Below are 12,967 nucleotides of genomic sequence, written 5' to 3'. Positions count from 1 at the left end.
TTTGGGTGCCAAGCCACACAGTCATGGGTGTAGAGAAAGTAGAGCAGTGGGCTAAACACACATCCTCGAGGTGCACTAGTGTTTATTATCAGCGAGGAGGAGATGTTGTTTCTGATTCGCATAGACTATGGTCTCTCAGCGAGGAAGTAAAGGATCCAACACCTATTGGTTCTCACTCTGGTAGTCTATGTGGATTGTGCATATGTCTAATTCTGATATTTTCCCCAGCAGCACAAGCTCAAGTAATATTGAGTATCCTGCACACAAATAAACTGACCTACGCTAATTCAAATCATTCTGCCATTTCTTAAAGAGCAGGTAAGCAGTGAATGCAACCTTTGCTGATAATTCAGGTGTAGCTTGGGCAGCAGTGCCTGGAGGTGTGGCTGTCACTTCACAGAAAACAACAATCACCCTGATCAATGAGGAGGCCCGGAAGACACTGAGGACAAATCTGAAACCGCAGAAAGGAACCAGGAGTAGTGGGAAGTGGGTTGTCTGCACCACTCTCTGCAGAGTCCTGCGATTGAGGGAAGTACAGTTCCCATACCAGGCAGTGATGCAGCCAGCCAGGATGCTTTCAACTGTGCTCCTGTAGAAAGTTCTTAGGATTTGGGGGCCCATACCAAACTTCCTCAACCATCTTTTGAGGTCTTTTGAGAAATTTGGTGCCTTTGAGGAATTTTAAGATGGGTGATTATTTTTCATCAAGAAGGGACTGTAATAATTACGCTGTGAATTGTTTGATAAGAATGACAAGCATTGTCTGAAAATACATTGGCCTGAGATTTTGATGATATTTGAAAGGGCTTGCTTAATAGTTATTATGTACTGGATCAACATTTAGTGCACTGCTTAATTCCTTCATAGAACATCACTAAGGAATTAAGAATGAGCTATTCATGATGTGGTCTTTCTAATGAGAAATCACGAATATAGAGGACACAAAGGAATTCTGATACATGTGGGAATTGATATATATGTGAAAATAATGGGTGAATGGCTTAAAGGTCGGGAGGATTGGTGGGCCAGTATACGAGGGGTGGTTGATAAGTTCATGACTTAAGGTAGAAGGAGATAAGCTATACAGCTCTCAAACTTTATAACTCTCCTGCACCTTTCGAATTGCCCCAGAAACTCATTCCTGTTCTGCTGTCGTCCCTGCTAGTGTCCCTTTTCCAAACAACTTTGGCCAGTTCCTCTCTAATGCCTCTGTCATTCCCTTTACCTCACTGTAATACTGATACATCTGACTTTATCTTCTTCCTCTCCAGCTGCAGGGTGAATTATGATCACTGCCTCCTTAGGGTCCTTTTACTTTAAGCTCCCTAATCAAATCTGGGTCACTACATCTAATCCAAAATTGCCTTTCCCCTAATGCACACAACCACAAGCTGCTCTAAAAAGCCATCTCATATGCATTCTATTAGTTTCCCCTCATGGGATCCAGCACCAGCCTAATTTTCCCAATCTACCTGCATGTTCAATCTCCCATGACCAAGGTAACATTGTCCTTTTTGCATACTTTTTCTATCTCCCATTGAATTTTGTATACCATGACCTGTCTATTGTTCAGGGGCCTTTATATTACTCCCATCAGTGCATTCCTACCCTTGCAGTTTCTTAACTCTGTCCATAAGGATTATACAAGGGGTGATTGTTAAGTTTGTGGCCTAAGGTAGAAGGAGATGAGTTATACAGCTCTGGCTACATGCATGTGCAGTTCAATTCTTTGAGTGATTATGCAGAAAGTTTGAGGTTAATAGCTCATCAGTTAATAACTCATCAGGGGTGATTGATAAGTTCGTGGCCTAAGGTAGAAGGAGATGGGTTATTATCTTCAACCTTTCTGCATAATCACTCAAAGAGTTGAACTGCACGTGCATGTAACGAGAGCTGTATAACTCATCTCCTTCTACCTTAGGCCACAAGCTTATCAATCACTCCTGCTGTGGACCACTCTAGACGTCCAAGACGCCGACTTCTACAAAGAAGGGATCTTTATGCTCCACGATCGCTGGACTAAGTGTGTAAATGTAGGAGGGGACTATGTTGAAAAAATAAATGTGCTAGGTTTTCTAAAATTGACTCTTTCTGCTTAGGCCACAAACTTATCATTCACCCCTCATGTTGTTTAGTCAAGCAAGTGTTGTAGAATTCCACGTTACAGGTTTGGGGTCATGCCAGGGATGTATTAGCAGCAGAAGTACTGGAGTCAATAACTGGTGGTGCAGGATTGCAGTCTTCTGAGTGGGGGGTGGGGTCAGTAATTAGGCAACATAATTGACCATTGGGCAGCGGAGGATTGCAGTCAGGGATCTGACTGCTGGAGGAGGCATTGCAGAAAGATGATAGGACATAAATATCCTGACGAATCTCTCATGGATAAATTTTAGAATTATCAAGTTCCCAAGTAAACTGGCTCAGATCAGAGGGTGGAGTGCAGGGCAAGGTTTGCGAGCTTGAGAGGGAGTGTTGTGATGGGTACCGAGACAAAGTCTCAGTGGAGTACCTTTAAGTCAGAGGTAGGCTTCACAGTAACTGTGAAACTTTATCATAAGTGACCCACAGAGAGTATGTGCCATGGCATTCTGACATGTGCTGCACATCATTTGATTCTATAATGCTTGTCCAAGGTCCTATATGCATTTTGGCACCAAAAACACAGACACAAAATGATGATAGTAGGTTTTGTGATCAATGGGGTAAATCATCAATTTTAATAACATTTTAATTCTTACAGAAATTGGATCACCCAACATGCCAAAAGAACAATATCCAATCAGATCCCTTGAAATTTAAAAAGTGATTTATGGTTGTAGAATCATTTTGTACAAGAAGTCCTCAGCTAGTACGTTAAACTTGTAATCATTTAGAATATTGATTAACTCATATGTATGATACAATATTTATGTATATTTGGTAGAAATATAAAAATTGTACATCAACGATTTGGATTATGGAATAGATGGCTTTGTGGCTAAGTTTGCTGATGATACGAAGGTAGGTGGAGGGGCCGGTAGTGCTGAGGTAATGGAGAGTCTGCAGAGAGGCTTGGATAGATTGAAAGAATGGGCAAAGAAGTGGCAAATGAAATACAATGTTGGAAAGTGTATGGTTATGCACTTTGGCAGAAGAAATAAATGGGCAGACTATTATTTAAATGGGGAAAGAATTCAAAGTTCTGAGATACAACGGGACTTGGGAGTCCTCGTACAGGATACCCTTAAAGTTAACCTCCAGGTTGAGTCAGTAGTAAAGAAGGCGAACGCAATGTTGGCATTCATTTCTAGAGGAATAGAGTATAGGAGCAGGGATGTGATGTTGAGGCTCTATAAGGCGCTGGTGAGACCTCACTTGGAGTACTGTGGGCAGTTTTGATGTCCTTATTTAAGAAAGGATGTGCTGACGTTGGAGAGGGTACAGAGAAGATTCACTAGAATGATTCCGAGAATGAGGGGTTAACATATGAGAAACGTTTGTCCGCTCTTGGACTGTATTCCTTGGAGTTTAGAAGAATGAGGGGAGACCTCATAGGAACATTTCGAATGTTGAAAGGCATGGACAGAGTGGATGTGGCAAAGTTGTTTCCCATGATGGGGGAGTCTAGTACGAGAGGGTATGACTTAAGGATTGAAGGGCACCCATTCAGAGCAGAAATGCGAAGAAATTTTTTTAGTCAGAGGGTGGTGAATCTATGGAATTTGTTGCCATGGGCAGCAGTGGAGGCCAAGTCATTGGGTGTATTTAAGAAAGAGATTGATAGGCATCTGAGTAGCCAGGGCATCAAAGGTTATAGTGAGAAGGCGGGGGAGTGGGACTAAATAGGAGAATGGATCAGCTCATGATAAAATGGCGGAGCAGACTCGATGGGCCGAATGGCCTACTTCTGCTCCTTTGTCTTATGGTCTTATGGTCTAAATTCAAAAGCCACAGGATAAAAGGTCACTCTTGGGAGTAAAATTAGAATTATAATAAGCATAAAAGTTTCAAGGTTTATTTTCAAAAATTATAAACACTTTTCTGTTTAATTTTGATGATTGATTATTAAGATTAAAGGAATGTGTTTTTCTTTCCATATTATAACCAAACTTTGCAAAAGAAATTTAATTATATTTAAAATTAATCCCTCTTTATGGAATTTATGTACTTATGCATATCTCAAAATAAAACCATTTGAATTAATTGCAATCAATATCACTGAATATTATATTAATAACATAAAGGTAAAATATGCTAAAGAACTTTAACTGCTACTTTTTAAATAATTTGTTCAAAAACTAAAACTGATGCAAGATTAAGGAATAAAAGTATAATTCATAAAGTATTCTGGCATCACTGGTACTGACAATGTTGTAAAGCCTAATAACCCTATAATTTATTGATTTTTTTTGTACAATCAGTTCACTGTGCTCAGTGTGCTGTAATAGAGAATTATCTCTGACAATCCAATAGAAAAAGCTTATCAGAACTGTAAAGATTACTGACAGTAACAATAGAAATAATACTAGCATGATGCATCACTTCTGAAGTCAAAGGTAAACACGCATTTGTGTGAAATCCAGTGCATTGGTATTTCAAATGGTACTGAGAAAATACTATGTTTTCCTATTTTATATGATTTTTCTGTATTTTAACATATTGACTGTCTTTCTCAGAGCAGAAAAAAGATAGCAGATCTCAATTGTAGGTTCCAAAATTCTAGTCCAAATTAAGCCATATGACTAAAGCTATGATTTCAGAAGGCATTAGCAGTAACTAACATGACAAAGCAGATTGCTCTACAATTACAGAAATCTCTTCTGCTAAACCCTTTCTAGAACTGGAATCAATATTTTTCATAAAATTACTGTATGAACCTTAAATTTCACTGGACTTTCCCATGTGGGAATACACTGTACTCTTTATAATATTACAACAGAGACTATATTTTATTAACTGTAAAGTGCACTTACACTTTAATGGATATTAAGAGTGGCTAACAAATGGTGGAAGTGACTGGCTTGGACATTTGTATTTACAAACACTCTGCGGCTGTGGGCTTGCTTTCGGGGACTCGGCACTCCATGGTCCTTGTATTTATTTGTTTACTTATTTTTTCATTTTTTGCGAACATCAGCACAGCGCTGAGGATTCACTTTTTGGATCCCTGATATTTGTTTACTTTTTATCGTTTGCACGGTTTGTTGTTTTTTTCTCACAGTTCGTGTTCGTTGGTCTTGTTTGGGGTTTTTCTTTGAATGGGTTCTGTTGTGCCTGTTTTGTGGCTGCCTGCAAGAAGACAAATCTCAAGGGTGTACGCCGTATTCAAACTTCGATAGTAAATGTACTTTGTGCTTTGAACTTTATTGTGATCTCAAGGCCCTGTTGGACATTGCTAGTGTAGAACACTATGAGTCCAATTCACTAGTTCATTGGCGAGACCAAAGGTGGGGGAGTTGCATGGCCTCAATGGTGGCGTGGATCAGGTCCTCATACCTGTTGCATCCACCGGGGAAGGAGTCACCACAGCTGTGTGCCAGTGGATTCCGTACTGGGCTGGGGGCTGGCCCCTCCAGTGTTCACTCCTGTGAAGACAAGCTAGATTGCATTTGTGTGCAGCTGCGAGATAAGGCACTGCTGCAGGCTGTTCTTGCAGAAATGTGGCTCCAGCACAACATCCATCAATCTACAAGCCCTGACACCCAGAGACGTGGGCTATATATTATTATTAATTTTTAATCTTTTTGTAGCTGTATGATTTTCAGCCACCATAATTGTACCGCATGCGCTATGTGTGCTGTGTGTAACTGTTGGTACTCTGTTTTGCACTTTGGCCCCAGAGGAAAGCTGTTTTGTTTGTTTGCATTCATGTATATGGTTGAATGACAATTAAACTTGAACTTTAACTTTAGATATCCTGAGCTCAGGAAAATCACCATATAAATGTGACTATTCAGTCAATCAATCAATTAATTAGTTAATTAATTAGATTAGATTGACAGCCAAAATAGATTGATCAATGCCATATCTTCTCATCCATTCATCAAAGAAAAGATGAATCTGATGGGAATACTAAAACACTCAGAAGTGTTTCACAGCTGGGGTCGCTTGAACAAGAACACCATCAAATAAATGTTATGGTTTCCTATATGCAGTCATGATAACGAATACAGAGAAAGCTGTGAATCAGAGGTTGGCTGGGAGAGTTTGATTATATTGTGTTATGGAAGTAAGATTTATCACTTACACTGTTCAAGGTTTTAATTTGTTAATTGCAAAGATGCTAAGATAAAAGAAAGCAATTTACAAGGAAATATGAAGGCGATGCAGCACAGGGGGAAATTTATTGATGTGGGAAATCATTTGCAGAAGATGTTTAATGACTGAGTCCAAGGCTGAAAATAGTTGAAGAAACTGAAATGGGCGGTCATCAGTCCAATAGATCAAGAAGGAAGTTAAGTCCACAACAAAGGATGTTGCACAGATGGTTCACAGTTCATGTCACGTACTAAGCAAGAATGTAATGGAGGACATAGAAATAAGCACAAGATTATGAGGGGCATAGTTATAGTGGACAGAGAGTATCGATTTCCCAGGGTCTAATACCCAAGGGTATGCATTGAAGGCGAGATGGGATAGGTTCAAGGGGAATGTGAGGGTTAAATTTTTCACTCAGAGACTCATGGATGCCTGGAATGCGCTGCCTGGTATGGTGGTGGAGGCAAATTCATCAGAGGCGTTTTAAGAGACATTTGGATGTAAGGAAGATGGAGGGATATGGACATGGTGTAGGTAGGAGGGATTAGTGTGTGGGTGTTTTTGATTTGCTCTTTAGCTGGTTCGGCACAACACTGTGGGTCGAATGGCCTGTTCTTGTGCTAGACTCGTCTATGTCCCATGTTCTATGTTAAGAAACTAGACATTAGTGCTCAGGAAAGGAAAATTATTTCCCCATTCATAAACTAAATTTAAAAGTGCACAATATCCTGTTTAATCATATGGAATGTTTAGGGAACAGATCCGTATCATCCCCCATGTGAAGTCAACTAGTTCTTCTATTTGTACAAAATGGGGATATGGGTGATAAAGGTTGGGTGAATGAAAAGCTACTACTGTAGAACAGAAGAATGGCACCTCAAATCATTTATTCTGTTTGCTTTGTAGAACAGTTTTGCCCAAGGAATCTAAACATATGACTAGTGGAGTGCTGCAGGGATTGGTGCTGGGTCTTGTTGTTTGTCATCTCTATCAATACTTTAGATGACTATGTGATTAACAGCAAATTCACAGATGACACCAAGATTAGGGGTGCAGTGGACAGCAAGGAGGACTATCAGAGCTTGCAGCAGGATCAGCACCAGCCAGAAAAATGGCAGGTGGAATTTGATGCATACAAGTGCGAGGTGTTGCACTTTGGACGGAGCAACCGGGGTAGGTCTTACTCAATGAATAGTACAGCACTGAGGAGTGCTGTACGACAAAGGTATCTGGGAATACAAGTCCATAATTCATTGGAAGTAGTGTCACAGATGGTGTCATAAAGATAGTTTTTGCCACATTGGCCTTCATAAATCAAAATATTGATTTATGAAGCCCAATTTATTGATGGGAGGCTATGATGAAGTTGTGTAAGATGATGGTGAAGCCTAATTTGGAGTATTGTGTGCAGTCTTGGTCACCTATCTACAGGAAAGATACAAACAAAGTTAAAACAGTACAGAGCAAAATTCCTGGGTCTAGAAGAACTGAGTTAGAAGGAATGATTAAAAAGGTTAAGGACTTTATTCCTTGTAACGTAAAAGATTGAGAGGAGATTTGGTAGAGGTATACAAAATTATGTGAGGTATAGAGAGTATAAATGTAAGTAGGCTTTTCTGCTGAGGTTGTTGGGACTAAAACCAGAAGTCATAGAATAAGAGTGAAAGATGAAAAGTTTAAGGGGAACGTGAGGGGAAACTTCTTCACTCAGAGGGTCATGAGAGTGTGGAATGAGCTGTCACCACAAATGATGCATGCGAGCTTGATTTCAACATTAAGGAAGTTTGGATAGGTGCATGGATAACAGGGATATGAAGGGTTATGGACCAGGTGCAGGTCAAAGGGATTAGGCAGTTTAAATGGTTCAGCATGGACTAGATGGGCTGAAGGGCCTCGTTCTGTGCTGTACTTTTCTATCTATGAAGCTATGAATTCCGCAAATTGAACTAAGCAATCTAGCCTCAGTGACCACTGTAAGCAGCTATGCAATTCAAGAGAAAGTCTGCAGATGCAGGAAATCCAAAGCATTACCCGCAAAATGCTGGTTCAGCTCAGTAGCTCAAGCAGCATCTATGGAAATGAAGAACAGTCGACTTTTCAGGCCAAGACCCCTCTTCAGGACTGAAATGGAAGGAGAAGATGCCAGAATAAAGAAGTGGGAAAAGGGGAAGGAGGTTGGCAAGAATGTGAAAGGTGAAGTAAAGTGGGTAGGACAAGTAAAGGCTGGAGAAGAACAAATCTGATAGGAGAATAGAGAGGACCACAGGAGAAAGTGAAGGAGGAGGGCACCTGGGGGAGATGAATTCATGACCTGGGGGGCAGGTGAGGAGAGGTAAAAAGTCAGAGTGGGGGAAAAAAAAGAGGGCAGGGGGCAGGTAAAAAACTGATTCGTTTCTATCTTTATGTGATTCATATCTGTCATTATATGTTTTGTTGGTCCTTTGAATATCTGGTTCAGACCAGACATAGATGCTAGTGGATTGTTCAAGCGGGCATGGGGACGTCTAGGCAGGGAATGGATGAGGATATGAGGGAAACATTAGGATTAGTGTAGATGGGTGATTATAGCATAATCATGGTGGGCTGTGCAACTTTTTATGTTGTACTTTGATTCATATTTTTCTTAAGCTATAGAAGAAGAGCATTTGGCCCATCAAGTTTATACTGACTCTCAGACCAATCCCATAAATCCAAATCCACCCATGGATTTTCCAAGAAGCACAGTCTACGTATGCCTAGCAATTCATCCCATGATTTTCCTGCCACCACCTACGTAACGACAATTTACACAAACCGGGGTTAACCTATCGGCATGCCTTTTTGTGATGTGAGAGGAAACTGGAAGAGCCAGATGGAGAACTCCACACAGGGGTCAGTATTAGATCTAGGTTTTGAGCTGTGAGACGGAAGCTTTAATAAGACCATAGGACACAGGAAAAGAATTAGTCATTGAGTCTGCTCTGCCATTCCATTATGGTTGGTTTATTATCCCCCACAGCCCCGTTTTCCTGCCTTTGGTGTTCTTAATATTAAGAACCTATCAACCTCAATAATATTTGAGTAATCTTCTGCATCAATATTGGTTAATTTAAATTATTGTTCATTTAAATAATTCATTACAGGCTATATGTATAAATACATGAATTAAGTACAACATGATGCTACCACAAAGTTAAGCCTACATTCCTGGACTCCTGTGTCTTCCTTTGAATTAATTTAATGTTTTGGAGTTACAAAATATAACACTCATCTTTAAACATGCACGATGACTTGGCCTCCACAGCTGTCTGTGACTATGAATTCCACAGATTCACCATAATCTGACAAAAGAAATTCCTCCTCACCTCTGTTCTAAATGGACATCTCTCTATTTTGAGGCTCTTTGGTGCCAGACTCCCCACCAGAGGAAACACCTTTCCCTCATCCACTTTCTCTTGGCCTTTCAATATTCACTTAGTTTCAATGAGATTCCCCCTCATTCTTCTAAACTCCAGCAAGTACAGGCCCAGAGCCAATAATCCTTTCATTCCCAGAACCAATCTCATGAACCTACTCTGATCCGGTTTATTTCTGCTAGTGCTACTCCATGACTTGATAGCTCTGTTAATCAATTCCAACGAGAAGAGTCTTAGTTAATAGCAGTGACTGACACCACTGAAAGGGTATATGAATTCATGATCTGAATTCATACAGAAATATTTTATTGACCATAGATATTCATAGTTTGGCTTAATCTATAATTCTGAAATCTTGTGGAAAGCAATTACTCATACCTTACCAGAGAAATAATAATACTGTCAAATTTTTTTTGCACCAGATATATTACTTTTGCAATTCTACAGATGCTAGAGTTTGTTAAATGTGCTTTGATTTCACTAAAGTATCCAATACCAATTTAACTTTTGATGATGGTTCACCTTTGACTTTACATACCATAAGACAATCAGAAAACATAAAGCTGGCATAAACGCAGCCTGAAACATTTGAAAATGGAGCAAAAGCACTCTGAAAGCTATCTTTGCTTGGATTTTACAAGTTCCACTGTGTGTGTAAATACCATTTTATGATAGCTATTCAGTTATGTACTTATTGGTACCTACTGCAGGTGTCCTATCAAAGTGGTTCTGTTGTTTTACTTACTTACTGCCCTTTATGCTGCTGGTGATTAGGGCAGCAATGAAGGTCCCCCATCTCTGTCTGTCCACACAGATATAGAAGGATTCCTCACTGCTGTTTCCATAACAATTGTGTTTCACATGTTAGTGTTGTTACTGAACCCCCAATCCTGGAGGATCAGTGGACCACTTGGTAGGGTCACCCACGTCGAACAGGTCAAAGGCCTCTATCCGTTTGGCATTGCTGACCCTGCAAAAGCCCCTGACTCCAGCCGACATAGCTCTCCCTGTCATTGAGGCAGTGAAGCCTCCAAACCCTACAACAAGGTTGTGGTCCTTTTGGAGGTCTGTTGTTTTAACTATCCATTTAATTTATTCACTTTGTACATTACATTAGATCTGCTCCTGACTACCTTTTGTAAGCAATCCAGAACCAGCTGTTGTTAATTTTTAATAAAGAAACCAGCCTTTTTCATGCGCTGTGATAATAAATTTACACAAATATTTTTTGGCATAATAACACATTAGCAGTCAGTATGACACAGATGAATGTAAGAGTTGATTATAAGTTGTCTTCTTCTTTCCTTCCTCCTAATAAACGTGGTTAAATCCAATATATAAATAAAAGATCAAAGTTCATGCTATGATTTTCCTTAAATAAAAGCAGGCTGTTAGATCCCTAATCTCAAGAAAGTTAAATAAGCTTTCATTTTTTCTAATGAGCATGGTAAGTCTGTGTTGAGTCATATGTATTAACCATCCAGCTACAGGCATCTGGAGACATATTGAGAAACATTCAGTACATTGCTGGCATAATAGAAGTTAATTATTTATAGATCATCTCCATAATTGGGGAGGTAGAAATGTTTGATTATTTTTGGAAAATCAGCCATGCCAGATTAGGATCAATTAACTAGCTAGATCTAAATGTATTTTCAAATACTCCAGAATTAAAAGCAATCCAAACAGTTCCAACATCACTACTGCATGCAGTATGTCTTTACCAGGTGGCAAACAGGGCTCATCACAGTACAGAGAATAGGCAGGATCTAAGTCAGCTTTAGAAACCAGGATGCCAACGAGATGAAATGTGTCATGATCGATCGAGAGAGGAGGAAAAGCATTAAAAATAATGAGGACCCAGGAATGACTCAAATGCCAATGGAATTCAGAGAAACATTCATCACTTCAATGAAAGGTGACAGTAAAAACATCAGGAAATGGCTACATTACAATGTTTTTGGGTGTGTATACATTGTAGGGCAAAGCCTACTGGAGCCAGGTGTCACTTTAACACATGAAAGTCTTCAGGTACTACCCATTCAATTAATACTTTAAAAGCATTAGCAATTTATATTTTTACTGTTTAGAACTGCAGCAAAAATGAAGATATTCAATATAAACTGTTAATATAGATTTTATTGTTTTGATAGCCAATCAAACTTCAAATAGGTTGCTTAATTTTCTGACTTCATTATCCCTTTGTGGAACATTAATTGCTCAAATAAGATGTAAGCATTTATGAATTAGTTAATAAACCTGTGGAAAAAGATGAAGGCTGGAATAGCTTGAGTTATTTTTTCCTTGTTTTACATGTTTTTAGTTTTATTTTACATTTTTTAAATTAAAATATATTTGTATCTAGCCAGTGACTTAGTAACTCGGTTTCTTAATGTTGTCATGACTGGGGGCGGTAGTGGGGATAAGCTCCCACTGCATATTAAATGCTGCCAATGGTGTGTGACTCAAGTAGCCTCCAAAAACCAAGTCCAGCTCCTGGCCTTCATGTGTGGCTTAGCTGTTAAGCCCAGTGGAGCTGTTCCTACTGACAGGAGAAGGGACAGAGGCAGGTTACCGCCATCTTAAAGCCAGTCGCTTTGGGCAGATGGAACTTGTCAGTCGTAATTGGCAGCTCATCTAGAAGGAAACTTTGATCTCAAACTTCCGCTGCCTTGAGGCAATACACAGTCATGGGAAAGGCTTCAGGAGTAAACCCTGATTGAGCATGGCTCAATTGCAGGCATTGATGACCATTGTCTTCAATTAACTGTAATCTATGGTAAAACTCTCTTATCATGTGTAACTTTTCTCCTGTACTGGCCATTGACCACTTGTTCTATCACAGTATCAGACGAGGATAGGTACACCACAACAGACCAGCACATCGAGATTCTGACTCACAGCAGCTCTCTATGAAGAGTTTACATCTTGTCCCTGTGAGGGTATGCATTTCCTCCAGATGCTCCACTCTCCTCCCACATTCCAAAGACATGCAGGCTAATTGGATGCTATAAATTGTCCATGCTGTGTAGGTGAGCGGTAGAATCTGTGATACTGGATGTGATTGTTAGGAGACTAAAATGAGATTAACATGGGATTAATGAAAATCAATTCTGAGTCATTGGCATGGATTCAGGGGGGTGAGGGGCCTGTTTTCATCCTTTATGATTCCATGACACAATGAGGGAAGTTATGCATTCTATACCCATCTCATCAAAAACAATGGCACCTAGCAGTTCATCTGTGGCTGGCAGAATAAAGCACACTACAAAATTGATCTGCCTACAATTCTACTGACATCATTGGAATGAATTTTAGTAACAATGTATAAA

At 39.7% G+C, this 12,967-nt stretch overlaps 1 protein-coding gene across 1 annotated transcript in view; it reads right to left on the bottom strand.

The window, feature by feature from the left end:
• Nucleotides 1–12,967, bottom strand: part of trdn (triadin) — a 559,007-nt gene that overhangs the window by 465,859 nt on the left and 80,181 nt on the right. The window contains exon 3 of the mRNA XM_072251580.1: nt 11,360–11,413. Coding sequence (XP_072107681.1) covers nt 11,360–11,413 — 54 coding nt within the window. The remainder of the gene's footprint in view (nt 1–11,359; nt 11,414–12,967) is intronic.

Source organism: Mobula birostris, chromosome 2, assembly GCF_030028105.1.
Source record: "Mobula birostris isolate sMobBir1 chromosome 2, sMobBir1.hap1, whole genome shotgun sequence".
Classification (NCBI taxonomy): Eukaryota; Metazoa; Chordata; class Chondrichthyes; order Myliobatiformes; family Myliobatidae; genus Mobula; species Mobula birostris.
This window is presented reverse-complemented; position numbering and strand designations above follow the sequence as displayed.